Below are 20,029 nucleotides of genomic sequence, written 5' to 3'. Positions count from 1 at the left end.
CCCATCAGCACTGATACACATCTCTCCAAGATGTGTCAGTGGAAACCCCAGTAACCCTGCTCTCTTCCAGGGCCTTCTGAGATGGTCATCTTCAACATCCAAACCTTGAGTCCCTTCACCTCACAGCATGGAAGCTTCATGATTGAACCTGATGGAGCTTTTCTGTTCAGACCAGTTAGATGAGTCCTCCTTGGCAGCATAAAACCCTCTATAAGAGCCATCTACCATGCCAAGTGGGAGAGATTTTCAATCTTGTCAGTGCAGTGTCATTTGTCCCCAATCCTAGTCATAGTGCCCCTTATTCTGGACTGTTTCCTCCATCTGAAGCAACAGTGGCTTTTGTTACTGATCAGGGTGCACTTAGCTGCCATTTTGGCTTTCCACACAGATATGGAGAACCATTATGTTTGCTTACCTTATGGCCAGCTAGTTTTTAAAAACACTTGACAGACTGTACCCTCACGTTCATCAGTCTGTCACAGACTGGAACCTCAACTTGGTCTTTTCTAGAATCATGGGACTGTCCTTTGAATACTTGGCAACATGCTCTCTGGTCTTTCTCTTTAAAAAGTGCCATTCCTGATAGCAATAACCGCAGCCAGGAGGGTGTCTGAGCACAGGATCTGAGCATCAGAGCCTCCCTGTACCATGTTCTATAAGGAAAAGATTCAGCTCAGGCTCAGGCTGCTTTCCTTCTAACACTGTGCTGCAGTTTCACATCAAGTAGAACATCTTTTTTTCCCAGTATTCTACCCTAAGCTGCATTTCAGTGGCAGGGAGCAGAGACTTCACTCTCTGGATGTCCACAACGTGTTTGCCATTTACATTGAGAGAACGAAATTGTTCAGAAAATGGGTCCAGTTATTCATGGCAGTGGGGGAATGGAATAAAAGGTCTGCCTGTGTCATCACAATACTCCTCACTGGAGATTGCTTCATGTATTTGAGTGCTACAGTCGGGTGGGGACCCTGCACCCTCAATCACTGCATATTCTACCAGAGTGCAGGCTTCTTCAGCAGCATTCCTGGCTCTGGTCCCCAGTCAGGAAATCTTCTGAGGGGCAAAATGGCCCTCCATCCATACTTTCACCATGCTCTGTGTGATTACCCAGTAAACCAGAGACCATGTGGCCTTCAGACAAGCAGTTCTCTAAACAGTGGAAAACTCTGACCCCACTACTTAAACTTAGGCTTCTGAGTCACCTGATTGGCATCAACATGAACAAGCATTTGAAGAAGAAATAATAGTACTTACCTTCTTGTAACACCTATTCTTTGAGATGTGGTGTTTGTGTCTGTTCCAATACCCACCTTCCTCCCCCTTATCAAAGTAGCTGGAAAGAAGGAACTGAGAGGGTGACTGTTTGGCAGGGCTCTATCTTGAGCTCCTTGGCCCCTGGTTCAATCTGATGGATGCTGCTCTGGGAAGAATCTTCTGGCTACTGTTCATATGTGTGTGCACACACCTGATTGAAATGGACATGAATAGCAAATCCTAAAGATCAAAATTAAGATTTGAAAGTGAACAGAAAGTGACTGGATTTTTTTGCATGTCATGACCAAGATGTTAGGCCAGTTTGCAGTTGCTGAAGATCTTGCATTTATTAAAAATTGTGCAGTAGAATGCATACACTTTAGTGCTCTGAACTTCCTCAACATGCTATTAGTACTACATATCCTTTTAATTACTCTTTTCACAGCTGTCTGTTCGTGCCAGTCTTGGTGCAGCATCAGAGCAATTGTTGAAGAAAGGAAAAAATATTCCTGATGAATTGCTAGTTGACATCATGGTGGAAGCTATTAAGTATGAAACAGTGTAGTTCACTTTCAGATATAATTATGTGCTAAATAATTTTTTTAGTCTCTGGGTATGTCTACACTGCAGAGTTTTTCCAGAAAAATGGCCATTTTTCCAGGAAAAACTACACTAATGTCTACACTGCAATTGCATTCTTTTGACAGAAAGTCGAAAGAATACAGGGGGTTTTCTGACAGCAGTAAACCTCTTTCTACGAGGAAGAAATCTTTTTCCCAAAGAGCTCTTTCGGGGAAGACGGGTTGGCTCTGTTTTTTGTTTTTTGGTTTTGTTTTGGTTTTTTGTTTGAAAGAAGCGGCCTCCAGGAAAAAGCACAGGTTCCCTGTTGGCCGCTCCATCCATAGTAATCACAACTTAAATGCGAAATAGCATCCAATCAGTGTGGTCACTATCTTTCAAAAAAGTAGATCACTTTTTCGATGCGCTTTTGCTGTGTGAACCTCTCTTTCAAAAGAAGTTTTTCTGGAAGATCTCTTCCAGAAAAGCTTCTTCCAAAAGAAGCCTGCAGTCTAGATATAGCCTCTAAGATGCTACAGGTTATTCATTTTTTTTTAAAGTTACAAACTAACACAGGTACCCCTCTGAAACGGCTAAATTATGTGTGTCGTAGGGGCAGACACTGCCATTCTTTGTCATGGTGAATAATACCTGACTCTGAGTTGGCTTATTGAAATAGATGGTCTGCTCATGGAATTGTTTTCACTTCCTCTGAATTAATAGGCAAGTCAATCAAGGCATGCATCTTCCTCTAGCTCATCAAAATCTGGATACAGATATCTTTTATTTAATACATAGTTCCAGATGTTGACAGAGAATAGATAATTGGCAACTTTTCTCATTCTATAAAGTCCCATAGGCTGTGTCTAGACTGGCCAGTTTTTCCGGAAAATCAGCCACTTTTCCGGAAAAATTTGCCAGCTGTCTACACTGGCCGCTTGAATTTCCGCAAAAGCACTGACGATCTCATGTAAGATTGTCAGTGATTTTGCGGAAATACTGTGCTGCTCCCATTCGGGCAAAAGTCTTTTTCCGAAAAACTTTTGTGCAAAAGGGCCAGTGTAGACAGCTGAGATTTATTTTCCTCAAAAAAAGCCCCGATCTCAAAAATGGCGGTCGGGGCTTTTTTGCGGAAAAGCGCGTCAAGATTGGCCACGGACGCTTTTCTGCAAGAAGTGCTTTTGCGGAAAAGCGTCCTGCCGATCTAGACACGCTTTTCCAAAAATGCTTTTAACGGAAAATGTTTCCGTTAAAAGCATTTCCGGAAAATCATGCCAGTGTAGACGTAGCCCTTGTGTTTGTTCCAGAAAATTGCTGTCTTTTTTTGGGGGGGGAGGAGGGGTTTTGTAGCCCTCTTTTCTGTTTGGAAAAATCTTTTGATTTGTAGTGTTAATTTTAATTGAATTTTTAGGATATTTTGTTGTACCTAATCTCAAATCAAAGAATTACAGGAAAACTCTTTATTGTAAATGTTAATATTAAGTTGAAGTATTAGAGCATAAACTTTCATGAGCTACAACTCACTTCCTCACATAGGACACATCTACACTGCAGGGCAAAAGTTGAATTAAGATACATAACTTCAGCTATGTCAGTTGCGTACTTGAAGTCAAAATAGCTTAATTCAGCTTTTGGCTCTGTCTACACAGCAGGAAGTCGAAGGAAGAACACTCTTCCTTTGACTTCTCTTACGCCTCGTAAATGAGGGTTATAGAAATTGGAGTAAGAAGTCCTCCATCTCAAAATTGTTTTGAAATAATGGCTGAAATAATACTGCTATGTAGACATACTGAAGAGAAAAAGGATTATTTTCTCTATGTGTTTATAGTTCCTTATTTATATTTAGACAAACACCGCAGAAGAAGGGATGGATCATGGATGGCTTTCCAATGACAATAAACCAGGCAAAACTACTTGAAAAAGCCCTTACAGGGAGTGATCCAGACAAAGCAGAAATGAAGGATGAGAAGTTTAAAAAGTCCTCCCTGCTTACAGACCCAGCAGCCCCAAAAGAGCCACCTTTTTCCCTACCTGCTTTTGATTTTGCTCTGTTATTAGACATTTCAGACACCACAGTACTAGAACGTATGGCGGGCATGAAGGGTGAGTTATATTATACTGCATACATTTAAAAAAGCTTAGTGACAACCATATCATGATAAAATAGGAAATACAAAGTAGTTACGACACCAAAGGAGCAATGTCATTAATGTACTGAATGGTTGCCATACCTTTGCAATACTAAGGGTCAGATTGATTATGTGCCAGGAGATAGTGGACTGGATTGTAAATCACATATAAACTTGCATAATTTTTGTCACAAATACCAGAAACTCTTAAGTTCACTTGTTATCTTCCTTGATGATGATAATGATTGATGGATAGGAATTGTGTATTGTAGAAAACAAATGAGGATGAGTCTAAACATATAGTTATATAAGAGGGAAGCTTTTGATTGTATTTTAATATTTTGTAGGCTCCTTTTGGCCTTGGTCTTCAGATTATGTAAACCTGCTACAGTGTAAGCTAAATATATATGACATAATCATCACATGCTCGTTACAGATGTTCTCAAGATTTATCAGAATGTCTCACAATAACTTAAACTCAGTGGAACAAAAAATCATTAATACATTTTTCTAAAGCTCACTAGCAGCCAAAAATGATGTGTTTATTTAGATCTGCATTATGTTGCCGGCAGCTGATATGCAATGTCCCACATAATTTAATGAAGTACCAAGTAGAAAAAATATAGGGGACAGCAAGTGAAGAAATATTACTATTTAGTTGTGCATGGGCAGATAACACCATTCTCTGTGGGCCTCATATTGCAGTGACTGAAAACTAGGACGGATGCAAAAGGGAAAAGAGGAAATGTGTACACCTGAGTAAGTTGCACCATTATTCCACACAATGATCACTACCTGCAATATGTATGTTCATTTAGTCTTGTGAGGATTCAGGGATCATTGTTTTTGATAAAATAGTCAAACACGCTGCATTATACAGTCAAAGAAAAGGGGGGCAACAAATGGTCACCCTGACACTCCACTCAGAATACACCCTCTGTCACTTTACACATGATGGCTATAGAGGGTCATATTATCTTGAAAAGAACCTAACTGAAAAAAGCATGCACCTTAAAATTCCAAAAACAGTTATCTGAAGTTAGGTATGCTTGAGTTGCTCCACTCGGGCTAACCAATCTCAAGTGAGATGACCACATTGTTAAAACATGCTGATATGACTAGCAGCACTAATATTAGGAGTTGATGAGTGGTTGGTATGTAAGCAAGGTCAGGGTAAGCTCTACCCTGACATCTGGTGGTGAACTGGGGCGAGTGGTGCAAAGAGACTTCAGGGGCTGATCTCATTTGCATAGATACACCCAATTTGCATAGACACACCCACCCCATCTAGTATGTGTTCACAGCAGCCCAAATGGTCACTTTGGCCACTGTGGGATCCCCAGTCTCTCTGTTATTGAGGCAGGGGGAATAAAAGTATTGTTACCCTGATTATGTGAATCAAGGACAATGGAATGGTGGAACTGTTTATGACAGAGGGATTTGCCATAAACTAAATAGCACTCACAAGGGGCCTGGGTTCCAGCCCAGTCAAATTGAGAGAGGCTGAGGACAGGTCTTTGTACCGGGTGGGTGAGGAGGAGGAGAGCAGCCCAGCCCAGCCTGTCTGAGGGCCTAAACAAGACTGATTGCACCCCCTCCTCTCTCCACTGTGGAATATCAGAACTAATTTGGATTCCATTAGGAGTCTAGTTGTGAACTGCAGAGTTGACTTCACTGTGGGCCAGTGGAGCACTAGCACAAGCACTGAGGCTCCTCTATTATGAGCTGAACTTGCTGAAGAGCTGAAATCACTATTGCTGTGGGGAGCCTGATGCTATGCTGCTGAGCTACTAGCAGAGCAGCTTACAGGAACAACCAACAAGTGCAGGAGGACAGCAGAGCGGACAGCAGAGCAGTTTGCAGGGACAACCAACAAGCGCAGGCGGACAGCAGAGCGGTTTGCCGGGACAATCAGCAAGCGCAGGTGGACAGCAGAGCGGTTTGCGGGGATGACCGGCAGGTGCAGGCGGACAGCAGAGTGGATGGCGGGGACGACCTGCAGCTGGTAGGAGCGGCAGCAGACAGCCAGTGGAGCAGCTGCAGGAGCAACCAGCTGGCGGCCAGGGACGTGGACCGAGACGGCTGGCGGAGCTGGACACTTCGTGGGACAGCTGAGGCGACACACTGGATGACAGGTGGAGTGTGGCGGAGTGACTCGCGTTGTCGTCAGCGGCAGAACCCTACGGAGAGGCGGAGCCATCGGTGGACCACGTAAGGTGTATCAATCCCCGTCCCTCTAGGTTGGGATGGTAAAACCCTGCCGGGTGAACTTTTGAACCCTGGGGCGGCACTGACCCGGGGCAGAGACTTTTGGGGTGTTGGACTTTGGGACTTTGGGTGATTTTTTTGGGTTGCTGGACTTAAGAGACTCTTGGAGTGTTGGACTTTTGGGACTTTGGGTGATTCATGGCTGGGTAGAGGGTCTTTGCTCACGTTTGGTCTATGAATCCAAGTTGTGGTGTTTTCCCAAGTTAATGCTGATGTTGGTTACCTCATGTTATTAAAGGTAATACTGCTATACTGAGGCTCTGTGCTTGCGAGAGGGGAAGAATTGCCTCTTTGAGGCACCCAGAGGTGTATGTAAGATTTCCCAGGTCACTGGGTGGGGGCACGAGCCGGTGTTGTATTACCTTGTTGGGAGGAGACTCCTAGATACTGAACCCGGCCTTTGCTGCTATTAACTTGGCCTGGCAGAAGGGTTACAGGTATATGAGCTGCTGCATCCCTACTGTATTACTAGCTCAAGCAACAGAATCCCAACCTATATCCTTTGACCAGCTAGCTCAAGTCAGCTGGCTCAAGTATAAAGCAACACTTAACTCTAGCTAAATATTTTTGTGTGTGAACAGAAAGTAGGTTAAAAAGTAAAACCTAAATTACAACTAGAACTAACAATGCAGTGAAGACAAGGCCTTAGAATTTTAGATTTGCAATATTCAGTAATTTAAAGGGATCATGCTACTATAGCATTTTGAAAATTTGATAGCAAATGTCATAATCATAGGAACCTGAGGAGAATGTATTTCTAATAAAATACTCTATTACCATCGCCTTTGTGTAGCATATAAGGAGCCAGTTTTAAAAATGAAAGAGTGAAGTAGCCAGTCAGTAGTTCATTTTAATAAACTTAACATGAACACAGAAGAAGTATATATAGTAACTTGTTTCAGTAGTCTCATATTTTCTGTTCAACAGATATATCAATTTCATCTCAGATTCAGCTGGAAGACAGCAATCAAACTTCAGATGTTGAACTCAAAGAAAGAGAGAAGATTGATTTAGTTGGGGACCAAATACAACATAGGTTTGTTATATTTAGCAGAGTACTGAAGCATGTCATTAACTTTATGCACAGAGTATTCAGTATATACTTGACTTCTAATGACATCATTCATGTGCTTAAATTGTTAAAGAAATTTGCTGAAGTTGGAGCCCAGAAGTATCCTCATTATTGGTATAGTATAAATGGTTCCCAAAGATAATAATTCATATACTCTATTTTAAACTCTTTAAAAGACTTTTCAAATTCATATCAAAACAACTATTTACATATACATAAATGCATTATGTCTAAATTTGATTTAGGTACTAGATTTCCAAAATTGGACTTTTGTCCTTTTTTATATTTATATACAAAAGTAGTGGTATACTTTCTCTTAAAATCATTTGCGCCAAATATTTAATTTTGTATCATGAGCAAATTTAAAGGGACAACTTGCATCCCTCAAATGTATCATTAGTTTGTATTAAATAACTATTAATTACTGATTTGTAATGATGATGTAACATAAGATTGATTTCCCTTGTGGCCTGATCTACACAGGGAGCTCTGCATCCAGAATATCTGCAGGATTGATATTCAATTTAGGCTAGACATTATGCTGTTAAATCTGTTTGTTGGGTTGGGAATAAGATTTTATTCTTTATTTCTTTTAATATTTGAATTTTAAAATTATACATTGATATGATTTCACAGAATTGCAGGCTTTCTAGACAACTGGCCAAAACTAGAGAAATGGTTTTCAGTGCAGCAAAATATTCTAGTGAAAGTCAATGGTGAGACAGAAAAGAACCTTCTATGTAAAAGGATTAAGGAAATCTTACTCGAAGAAATTGTTAAAAAGCAGAATAAAAGTAAGTTTTTGAATTCGTGTTTCATATGGAAACTTTAATGTTAAAATATGTGGTTAGGCCTTTATAATTCAGAAGGGAGCTGTGTAAAAAAAAAAAAAACAACCTTACTATCACTGAATAATCTAATTTTTTGCATGTTTGTAGAAAACTAACACATTTTTCATTCTTAGTGCAAATTTTTATATAGACAAAAACATTCTCTAATTATATGTTTTATTGACAAAGATCAGTATTAGTCTGTAGAGGCAAACAAATTTCCCCATTAGGTGACATTTTTTGTTATTTTGCACATGGAACCCTATATTCACCTGCAGAAATGGCAAAACTTTTTGAATCAGACTCCAAAAAATACAAAAGTGGAAATTTTGATAGTTGTTCAGCTGGGGTGTGTGCACATGATGCATGTGTGCGTATGTGTGTATTGATGTATATATGTGTTATGTACGCTTGGGCCAAATTCTTTTCCAAGAAACATTGGTATAAATTTACAATAATTTAATTGAAGTTGCTAGTGTTTTACACTAGTAAAACTGAGAGCAAAAATTGTCAAGATATGTTTAATGTAAAAGGGCATCTTTTCAGTTATTCTGTAAATAGCGTGTGCAAATCAAAATGGAGACATCTATTTTAAAGGCAGCTTTTTAAATGCTAATCATTTAAGTACATAACAATAAAAACATATGTTGTTTACACTGATACGATATAATAATGAATAATCTTCAATATTTTAAATTAATAATATGATTATAGTGCCTCTTTTATCAGATTATATATGTTTATTGAAATTATGTTGAAGGAAAAGAACTGGAAAAAAAAGAAGCTGAGAAAAAGCAAGAAGATCCCACTCCATTTCCACAAACTGAAACACTGACAGTACCATCAGACAAAAATAAGGAAACTGAATCTGCTTCTGAAGATAAGGAGCTTGCAAAATCCAAATCACCCAAAGGTTTGTCAGTCCTAGCAAACTTATTGACACAGCTCTTTCTTGGCTATTTGGAACAGATCCTGGGAAATAATAAATACTTTCATTGTATTTAAAAAATGATTAACTAAAGCTGTTTCCTATTAAGTAACTCTTTCAAACCTCTGAATAGCCTGTCTATCTTTTCCAATTACATGAGTCAGTTTCACATCTTATCACAGATACTTTGAGAAGAGGTAAAAAATATTCAAAAGGAGCTGTCCAGAAGGTATAATTTACTTCTTTGAGTTAACTCATTATTTTCAGCCTTTCCTTACTGTGTTTAACCTCAGAGATGGTATCTTCACCATCTTGGAAGTGTAATGTTTGTACAGGAAAGACCAGCTCTTCATTATTAACATATTAATATACCAATATTTATCAAATTCTAATATTTCAGAAATGTTGGTAATTCCACATCTTAAAAGTGTCTGTTGTGTGTCTGTGTCTGTGTTTTTTTTTTTTAATTTTTCCTTAGAGCCACTCAAAAAGTCAGAATCCTTTAAAGACAAAAAAGGAAAGAAAGAAGAAGCATCCAAGGGAAAAGATGCAGCAAATAAACCAGGTGAAGTACATTTTTTCATTGTTTTGGTCACTGATGTAAAGGATATATAATTATTATTTATCTTCTACTCCTCTTTAAAATAGTGTTGTTAACTGTTAATTAAGTTGTGAGGCACACTGTGAAAGGGACAATTTGATGTAGTATATTAACAAAGATAAACATGACAAATAATCAGATAAAGTATTTCCAAGGAACCACATGGTTATTTTGTAGTCTGCATTTACATGTATGTACTTTGGTGTGAAAGCCTGGCCTCACTAAAGTAAATAACAAAACTTCCATTGATTTAAGTGGACCAAGGATTTCACACTTGGATTCTGGAGGTGCTGTAGACTCTGTGGGGCAATAATCCTTTGGGTCAGTCAGCAACAAGCAATTCAGGATTGGTGTTACTGCATTCCATATGGAGTCCAATCCTGTTCAAATAGGCCTGAAGGATGAAGTGAGCAAAGCAGGTGTATGAATGTAGAGATGTTAAGTGAGAGAGCACTGAGATGAGCTTTAGGACATTCACAAGGATATGGCGTAGAGAAACATGGAAATATTTTCAAAATGTTTAGTACAGATATCCTTAGAGTACTTTTTTTGGCCATCAGCTTTTCTGCTTTCTGTCACATGAAGTCAGCACTTACAGAAATAACTGGTTCTTTGGGGAATGTTAGTTATGCTATGGATTTATCACATCTGTGAGGTAGTGAACCAAGATGTGTCTTCAGTAACATTTAAATAAAAATAAAGGCCTATTGTATAACACTTTTAAAGAAGCTTATTGTATACGGACCATTCAATTCTTTACTAAGTACTGTATAACCAATTTTATTTTACCATATAGTAGTTCTTGTCTGACTGCTCCAGAGCAAAATTATTTGGCTGGATCCTAATCCCAAAATAGTGCAAAGGTGGAGTTCAGGCACCTGCACAATTGCTGATCTTGCCAAGCTTAAGATTCTTATGGATGGTTTTCAAAAACATTTTTTTTTACTCTTTTCTATAAGTCACTAGATTTTTTTTTTTCCCCGTCTCCTATCTTGAATGGTATTTTCTGATCCCTATTCACTAACTTTATCTTCCATTTACCTGCCTTGGCCTTTCTTGCCCCCAGTCCCTGTAACATTAATTTGCTACTTCTTCTGTGCTTCTTAGTTTCCCTACTTGCCCCATTCGTTGCCCATTTTTTTCTCTCATTCTTCAAAAATTTAAAAACACCCAGTCTTTAGAAAGTGATCCAATAGTGAAAGGAATTGTAAGTACACATTCTTTCTTTTTGCTTATATTAACAGCCTTTCAGAGTGTTGTGTATCCCCACTTGCAGTGCTATGGCCTATGCTTTACTTTGTACATGTAAAGTTAAGAGTAGAGTGTATATCAAATGAAGCACTCTGAGTAACCCTAACAACCAGGGTTGATTAGAACAGACTCTTCCCTTGAAGTCATGGAGGACCTCAAAGGATTATTGGTCCTAGGAATTATTTTATTCTAACTCCAGCTCTTCCAAACCCTACTAAATATTTACAGTGTCTCCATGGGTGCTCCACTTCAGGTGTCGGGTCGCCCCAGCGCCGCAGATCAGAGTTATGCACAGCAGTAGCCGGTTAGGTTGTGCACGTGCACTAGACACCTCATGCCTTTCGCACCTGTTGTTTTGTGCACGTGACCCTACACCTCCTCAGTTCCTTCATTGCCACCCTCAGCTGCAGATGAACTTTGAGCTGCTTCTCCTCAGAGACATACCTCAGAATTTTAACTGCATCAGTCAGTCTTTTCTCTTTAGTTTTAATATTTAATATTTTCAGCCCTTTTAACTTACTCACTACTACGATATCCTTTTTTGCATATTTAATTTAAAAAAAAGGGAGAGAGAGATAAGGGGCAAAAAGCAAGCCCAAAAGCTGTTATGGCCCTGCCGCCAGCAGCCTCTTAAAAAAAAAAAACCACCCCAAAATACATAATATTAAATAGAAAAAAAAAATAATACAACAAACTCTGCCTGGCTCCCCGGTCTTCAAGAAATGTGACACATGCTGAGAGGCCATTCCACCCTCTGATGGTGACTCCTCATACATTTGCTTCTTCAGTGAGGGACATATTCCACAGAAACATCCTCATTGCGGCTCCACATGTTCTTCTTGGATAAGGCTCTTCAGCCTTCGGCTATCAGGGATCCACCACTCATTCTGAGCCACCCAGGGCAGAGAAACGGTGTACAAGGTCACCAGCGCCCAAGCTGGTGTCAAAGAGACTTTCCCCACTAAATCTCTACCGCTGTTGATATTGACGCAAAGTAACTGGAAGCAAAAAAAGATTTTGAGGAACAGCTAGCCAAACACTCAAAAAGAAATAACAAAATGTTTTTTAAGTACATTAGAAGCAGCTAAAAAACCTGTGGGTTCCCTAGATGATCGAGCTATAAAAGAAGCAATCAAGGACGATAAAGCCACTGCAGAGAAACTAAATGATTTCTTTGCTTCAGTCTTCACGGCTGAGGAGGTTGGGGAGATTCCCAAATTTGCACCGTCCTTTGTGGCTGATGAATCTGAGGAACTGTCCTGGATTGAAGTGTCATTAGAGGAGGTTTTGGAACAAATAGAAAAACTTAATGTTAACAAATCTCCGGGACTGGATGCCTTTCACCCAAGGGTTCTAAAAGAACTGAAATGAGAAATTGCTGAGCTATTATCTGTGGTTTGTAACCTATCCCTTAAATCGGCTTCCGTACCTAATGATCGGAAGGTAGCCAATGTGACACTAATATTTAAAAAGGGCTCTAGAGGCGATCCTGACAATTACAGACCGGTAAGTCTAATTTCAGTACCGGGCAAATTAGTCAACACAATAGTAAAGAATAAAATTGTGAAGCATGTAGAAGAACATAATTTGTTGGACAAAAGTCAACATGGTTTCTGTAAAGGGAAATCCTGTCCTACTAATCTATTAGGGTATGTCTACACTACAATGTTAATTCGAACTAAGCTAATTCAAACTAACGGATCCAGACTAAAAAACTAGTTCGAATTAGCGTTTTGCTAATTCGAACTAGCATGTCCACATTAAGTGGACCCTGAACCAGGCTTAAGGATGGCCGGAAGCAGTGCCAGCAGGGCATCAGAGGTGGACTTAGAGTGTGGAGATGCTGACTCAGGCTAGCCGAGGACTGTGCTTAAAGGGTCCCAACCCCCACCCCGGACAGACAGTTCTCAGGGGTGCCCCGCTTGCAAAGCAGTCCTGGCTTGGATTGCCCGGAGTACCCACACTGGGCACATCACAGCACTCGGCCATCAGCCCGGCTGCACTTGCCGCAGGCTGCCATCTGGGGAGAGGAGGTAATTGGGGGGCTGCAAGAGAGCTTCCACCACCAGAAGCCCGCAGAGCCACCCCAGTGCTCCCCATCGGGGGTGCGTACCCCATTCTTCCCTCACCTCCTTCCACTTACCCTTCCCTAGCCCCTCTTCTTGATGTACAAAATAAAGGACAATTGTGTTCAAAAATGGAATCTGTCTTTATTGAACAAAACTGGGGGAGACTGGGAAAAGGAGGTGGGAGAGGGGAAGAGAGAGGGTGGGAGAGGGGAGGGCAACTAAAATAATCAGGGATTGGGAACAGGTCCCATATGAAGAGAGGCTAAAGAGACTGGGACTTTTCAGCTTAGAAAAGAGGAGACGGAGGGGGGACAGGATAGAGGTCTCTAAAAGCAGGAGTTGGGTGGAGAGGGTGCATACAGAAAAGTTCTTCATTAGTTCCCATAAAGAAGGACTAGAGGACACCAAAGGAAAGGAATGGGTAGCAGGCTTCAAACTAGTAACAGAAAGTTGTTCTTCACAAAGCAAAGAGTCAACCTGTGGAACTCCTTGCTGCAGGAGGCTGTGAAGGCTACAACTAGAACAGAGTTTAAAGGGAAGTGAGATCAAGTCATGGAGGTTGGGTCCATGGAGTGGTATTAGCCAGGGGGTAGGAGTGGTGTCCCTGCCCAAGGTTTGTGGAAGGCTGGAGAGGGATGGCACGAGATAAATGGCTTGGTCACTTTCTTCAGTCCATCCCCTCCAGAGTCCCTAGGGTTGGCCGCTGTCGGCAGACAGGCTACTGGGCTAGATTGACCTTTGGTCTGACCCAGGATGTCCATTGTAAGCTCAGGCCTCAGGGTCAGGGGTCTCAGTGGACCAGCTTGATTTTCATGCACACCTGCTCCTGGGTGGCCAGGCTGGCAGCTCTCCTGCCCTAGCCGGCCACTTTCCTGTGCCTAGTGCGGAGGTCATGGACGAGGTCCACGATGTCCGCACTAGCCCAGGCGGGTGCCCGCCTCTTGCGGTCCCAGGCAAGCTCCCGGGAGCTGCCAGCCTGGTCCCGGGAAGAGGGGGAGGGCTGGGGGGCATCTGGTTGGTGGCTCGATCAGTGCCAGGTGCAGGGTCTGCTGGCTGGGTGCTGGCAGGCTTGCACCTGGCATGGGCACTGTAGCCAGCCCATGCCCTTTTAAGGGGTCCGGGGCCGGGAGGGGGGCAGACGAGTTTCCCTGGTGTTGGCCAGAGTGGCCACCAGGGAAACCTGGGGAGGGCTAGCCTCCCACTGGTTCGAATTAAGGGGCTACACACCCCTTAATTCGAACTAGCTAGTGCGAACTAGTCTTAATCCTCGTAAAATGAGGTTTTCCTAGTTCGAACTAAGTGCTCCGCTAGTTCGAATTAAATTCGAACTAGCGGAGCGCTAGTGTAGCGCCTATGAAAGTTAGTTCGAACTAACGGACGTTAGTTCGAACTAACTTTGTAGTGTAGACATACCCTTCGAGTTCTTTGAAAGGGTTAACAAACATGCAGACAAGGGGGATCCAGTAGATATAGGATACTTAGATTTTCAGAAAGCCTTTGACAAGGTCCCTCACCAAAGGCTCTTGTGTAAATTACATGGCCATGGGATAAAAGGGAAGGTCCTTTCTTGGATTGAGAACTGGTTAAAAGACAGGAAACAAAGGGTAGGAATAAATGGTAAATTTTCAGAATGGAGAGGGGTAACTAGTGGTGTCCCCCAAAGGTCAGTCCTGGGACCAATCCTTTTCAACTTATTCATAAATGATCTGGAGAAAGGAGTAAGCAGTGAGGTGGTAAAGTTTCCGGATGATACCAAACTGTTTAGGATAGTCAAGACAGAAGCAGACTGTGAGGGACTCCAGAAGATCTCACCAAACTGAGTGATTGGGCAACAAAATGGCAAATGAAATTTAATGTGGATAAGTGTAAAGTAATGCACATCGGGGAAAAATAACCCCAACTATACGTACACTATGATGGGGGCTAATTTGGCTACGACAAATCAGCAAAGAGATCTTGGAATTATTATGGACAGTTCTCTGAAAACTTACACCCGGTGTGCAGCGGTGCTCAAAAAGGCAAATAGGATTCTAGGAATTATTAAGAAAGAGACAGAAAATAAGACCCAGAATATCTTACTGCCCCTGTATAAAACTATGGTACGCCTACATCTTGAATACTGTCTACAGATGTGGTCTCCTCACTTCAAAAAAGATATTTTAGCCTTGGAAAGAGTTCAGAAAAGGGCAACTAAAATGATTAGGGGTTTGGAACAGGTCCCATATGAGAGGAGGTTAAAGTGACTGGGACTTTTCAGTTTAGAAAAGAGGAGACTGAGAGGGGATATGATAGAAGTATATAAAATCATGAGTAGTGTGAAAAGGGCCGATAAAGAAAAGTTATTTATTAGTTCCCTAAATAGAAGAACTAGAGGACACCAAATGAAATTAATGGGCAGCAGGTTTAAAACTAATAAAAGAAAGTTCTTCTTCACACAACGTGTAGTCAACCTGTGGAGCTCCTTGCCAGAGGAGGCTGTGACGGCTAGGACTATGATAGAGTTTAAAGAGAAGCTAGATAATTTCATGGAGGTTAGGTCCATAAAAGGCTATTAGCTAGGGGATAAAATGGTGTCCTTGGCCTCTGTTTGTCAGAGGCTGGAGAGGGATGGCAGGAGACAAATTGCTTGATTCTTATTCGAGTGGCCCCGTGGGTGCTCCACTCTAGGTGTCAGGTCCCGTCCCGACGCCGCGGCTCGGAGACTTTTCATAGCCGTGCTCCGCCGGCTCGCACATGCGTGGTTCACCAGGATAGCGTTCGCGCCTTTGATCAGCCGCGCGCGAGCCGGCAACCGTCAGTTCTTCTCAACCTCCTCAGGTTGCGATCGGAGCTCCCTGATCTCTTCTTTAGTCATGGTTTTAGATAGTTGTCTACCTGTAAATAGTTAGAGATTTAGTGTTAGCTGTGTTCCTGTTACTTTGTTAGGTGTTCTCTTGTTTTAAAAAAAAATTCTTTAAAACCGTTTTTCACTCAGAAGCGCTGCTGCGAAGCGCTAAACTGTGAAATTGACTACCCGCAGCAGGGTTACACAAGAATCAGTTTTTTCTGTAACTCTGCTGAAAATGCCAGGATCAACTGATTTTAAGAAATGTTCAGTGTGCCGTGAAGCCATGCCAAGGCTGACGGCCATGACACTTGTATTAGGTGACTGGGGGAGACTCACGTCCCTGACAAGTGCACCCATTGCCACAAATTAACTTCAAGAGCCCGGAGGGAGCGGGAGATGAAGATAAGAATGTTTATGTTTGGCAAGGCGTTGCAGCCTGACCCTACCCCTCCAGCAGCCACAAAAATCTCCTAGTACAAGAGGAGAGCGGCTTGTCGGGGACCGGCGGGCTCCAAAACGTCAAAGCCGTCCCCGATGCGCTCCCTCCCTGCGGCAGTTTCAACCCCGGCAGTGGCTTCTAAAGTGACCCCCGGGGGGTCCAAACAACTCGCTGGGGCTGGCATAAGGGAGCCCCCACCATTCAGAGGCAGAGCGGCTTCAGCGCCGATACTGGGAGCGGCGCCGCAGCTGACCAGCAAGCCTGCACCGGCTTCAGCTTCACGCGCCTTGAAACTGACAAATGCGCCGGCGCCGCAATTGATCAGCCTCCCGGCACCGACTTCAACGGCACCCAGCGGATCGGCGCCTGTTTCGCCTGCCCCGGCGGTGATGTCAGCACCGTCTTCTCCAGCACCGAGACCTGAGGCGGGACACGCTAATGCCTCAGACTCGGCACCATTGTTAACTCTGGCACCGGGTACCCTGCCAGCACCGACATTAAATCAGCAGTAGCTGACCTCTCCGGCACCGTCTCACCTTCACTCGGTGCCTGGTTCCCCTATGTTTCGGGGTAGGGATGAGACTTCAACATATAGGAAGTCATTGTCAAAGACCCATCATACGGACAGGTCTCTTTCCCCGTCTGCTTCACCAAGAGGGCGAAGTCGCTATCACGGCTATTTTTCCCCCTCTCGGATTATGTACAGCCGGCACGGTTGTAGGGACGCGGTGTATTTAGATGCATATCGGTCCCGTTCACGATCCCGGTCGCCCTCCCGTCTCTCGAGACACGGATCGGTGAGGCGCTCTCCATGCCGCGTCTATTATATCCAGCATGATAGCGCACGTTCTTCTCGATACCCCTCTCCGTCACGCTCTGAACGTTACTCTGACCGCTATCATAGATCGTATGACTATCGCCCCCAGCGTCACCATTCACCACCATCACATAGGGGATCTTCTCACATCTGCCAATCCCCATTAGCGGAATACTTACCTCATAAATCACAACCATTACTCTCACCTTCTCCAATTAAGAGTTCAACAATCCAATTAGAGCAATCCGAACCAGAGGAGGGTCAGTTATCGGAAACAGAGGACCCTAAGACGGAAACTTCCACAGCGGACTGCCTATCGTCTTCCCCGGATGAAGTGATTTGCCCAGTTGAAATCTCCCCACCGGATGATCTGAAACATTTTCAGGATCTCTTCAAATGAGTGGCAGACACACAGGACATACAGCTAGCAGATGTGCCTGTTAAGAAACATCACCTTTTGAAGAATCTCCGCCCACTACAACGTGCGAAAGTCGCGCTGCCAATCGATGAGGCGATTATGGAAGTGGCGGACGAGATATGGCAAACTCCAACATCGGTTGCACCTACAAGTAAAAAAGCTGATAGAAAATATTTTGTTCCAGCAAAGGGGTTGGACTTTTTATTCAATCACCCCCAACCCAATTCACTGGTAGTAGGCGCAACACAACGTAGGGGTAAGGTGACACAGTACAGAAATACCCTTTCGGACAAGGACAATAAAAAATTAGATATTTTTGGGAGGAAAGTCTATTCCTCAGCTACACTTTTACTTCGCATTACGAATTACTCAGCCCATCTGTCGAACCATAATTTCGATAATTACTCCAAACTAGCAGATTTGTTGCACCATCTCCCAGACACCAAGAAACCACTCCTGAAAGCAATAGTACAGGAGGGGTACGTGTCATGTAGCGCTGCGCTTCAGATTGCTATGGATGTGGCTGACACAGCAGCTCGGGCAGCTGCTACTGGTATCGCCATGAGGAGATCATCTTGGCTTTCGTCAGCAGGGGCGCCGAAGGAGTTGCAAAGCAAGGTTGAGGATCTGCCCTTTGACAAACTTAAACTTTTTGCGGCAAACACCGATGAGGTCCTCCACTCGGGAAAATACTCACTCACCACTTTACGTACACTGGGGATGTACACACATTCCTTCAAGCGTAGGCATTATTTCCCTTACCAACGGAGATATGACTTCAATTTTCCTAGACAGCAATCACGTCCCTTCGACAACCAGCGTCCTAGACAGTGCCCCCAATGCAAGCGACCACAGCAGAACCGTTCGTGTAATCAGCAGTCAACTAAGCAACAGATTTGACTTGCTTGTCGAGGATGCAAACCAATCGTCCATAGTCAATACGGAAACCCATCATCTTTTTCATCATCGTTTACGCTCTTTTTACCACCACTGGCCTACGATCACCACAGACAGATGGGTGCTAGAGGTAGTTCAATCCGGCCTCTCCATCCCTTTTCTCTCTATTCCCCCTACCACTCCCCCCTCCCTGTCCCTCTTCAGGGACCCCTCTCAAGAGAAACTGTTGGAGCAAGAAGTTCAACGTTGGCTCACCATCGGGGTGATAGAGAGAGTTCCCAAGCAGTTTTGGGGGAAAGGTTTTTACTCCTGATATTTCCTCACACCAAAGAAGTCAGGAGGATGGAGACCCATCCTGGACCTTCGAAGACTGAACCGGCACCTTCGGAAGCAATGTTTCAAGATGATAACTTTATCAACCATTTTTCCGTCATTGAACAAAAAGGATTGGTTTGCAGTCCTCTGCTTGAAGGACGCTTATTTCCAAGTAGAAATTCACGTGGCACACAGACCTTTCCTTCGTTTCCAACTGGGGAGCGAACATTAGCAGTACAGGGTTCTTCCGTTCGGCCTGGCATGTTCTCCCAGGGTTTTCACCAAGATGTTAGCAGTGGTCGTGGCCCACCTACGCAGACTAGGGGTAACAATATTCCCCTACTTAGACGATTACCTTCTTAGGGGTACGACCTGCATGGAAACATGTCATATGGTTCGGACAGTATCTGACGAGTTTGCTACCCTGGGCCTTCTCATAAACTTGAAGAAGTCAACACTAGTTCCATCCCAAAATCTCATGTTCATAGGTGCGCGCCTCGATTCAACTATGGCGCGCGCGTATTTACCGATGGAACGTTTTATAATAATCAAGGAATTGGTACACATGGTGGTCCATGCTCCAACAATCCCCACACGTGTCTGTCTACACTGTTGGGGCATATGGCTGCTGCCACCATCGTAGTGTGCAACGCAAGGTTACGTTTTCGTTGCCTCCAGCACTGGTTAGCCACGGTTTATATCCCGTCAAAGCACGGTGTCCACAGGCCGCTAGTGGTGCCGTAGTATGTCCGGGAACCCCTACAGTGGTGGATTAACCCAACCAATCTCCTTATAGGCGTTCCATTTCATCGCCCTCAACCTACTACACAAATAACGACAGATGCCTCCCTTATAGGCTGGGGAGCTCACATGGGCAATCTCATGGTCCAGAGACGTTGGTCGGCAAGGGAAATGCTATTGCACATCAATGTGCTCGAGTTGAGAGCGGTGCAGCATGCGTGCAAGCATTTTCAGTCACGCATTCAAAATACAGCGATCAGGATTTTAACAGACAACATGGCGACTATGTTTTATATAAACAAGCAAGGAGCTGTCCGATCCCGTTCTCTTTGCGCAGAGAGCATCCATTTATGCAATTGGTGTATTACCAACAACACTGTTCTAACAGCTTCCTACCTGCCGGGCGCTGACAATTTAGTAGCGGACTCTCTCAGCAGACGTTTTCCACACGACCACGAGTGGGAAATTCGCACGGACGTACTGAATCGTATCTTCGCTCGATGGGGATTTCCAACGATAGATCTGTTTGCAACAGAACTCAATTTGAAATATCCCAATTATTGTTCGAGAGCCGGGATAGGACGCCATTCGCTGGGAGACGCCTTCCTTCTCCAT

General features: G+C 43.3%; 1 protein-coding gene across 4 annotated transcripts in view; it reads left to right on the top strand.

Moving 5' to 3' along the window:
• The window catches only part of SPEF2 (sperm flagellar and cilia associated 2), a 208,488-nt gene that overhangs the window by 63,291 nt on the left and 125,168 nt on the right, over positions 1–20,029 (top strand). For all 4 annotated transcript variants that reach the window (XM_089779424.1, XM_014570185.4, XM_075932547.2 and 1 more), the window contains 6 exons: positions 1,700–1,803; positions 3,659–3,915; positions 7,137–7,245; positions 7,918–8,075; positions 8,872–9,024; positions 9,518–9,604. In XM_089779424.1, coding sequence (XP_089635550.1) covers positions 1,700–1,803; positions 3,659–3,915; positions 7,137–7,245; positions 7,918–8,075; positions 8,872–9,024; positions 9,518–9,604 — 868 coding nt within the window. The remainder of the gene's footprint in view (positions 1–1,699; positions 1,804–3,658; positions 3,916–7,136; positions 7,246–7,917; positions 8,076–8,871; positions 9,025–9,517; positions 9,605–20,029) is intronic.

The sequence above is a fragment of the Pelodiscus sinensis genome, chromosome 6, assembly GCF_052426305.1.
Source record: "Pelodiscus sinensis isolate ZL-2025 chromosome 6, ASM5242630v1, whole genome shotgun sequence".
Taxonomy (NCBI): Eukaryota; Metazoa; Chordata; order Testudines; family Trionychidae; genus Pelodiscus; species Pelodiscus sinensis.
The sequence above is the reverse complement of the archived record's forward strand: the minus strand, read 5'-3'. Positions and strand labels throughout refer to the sequence as shown.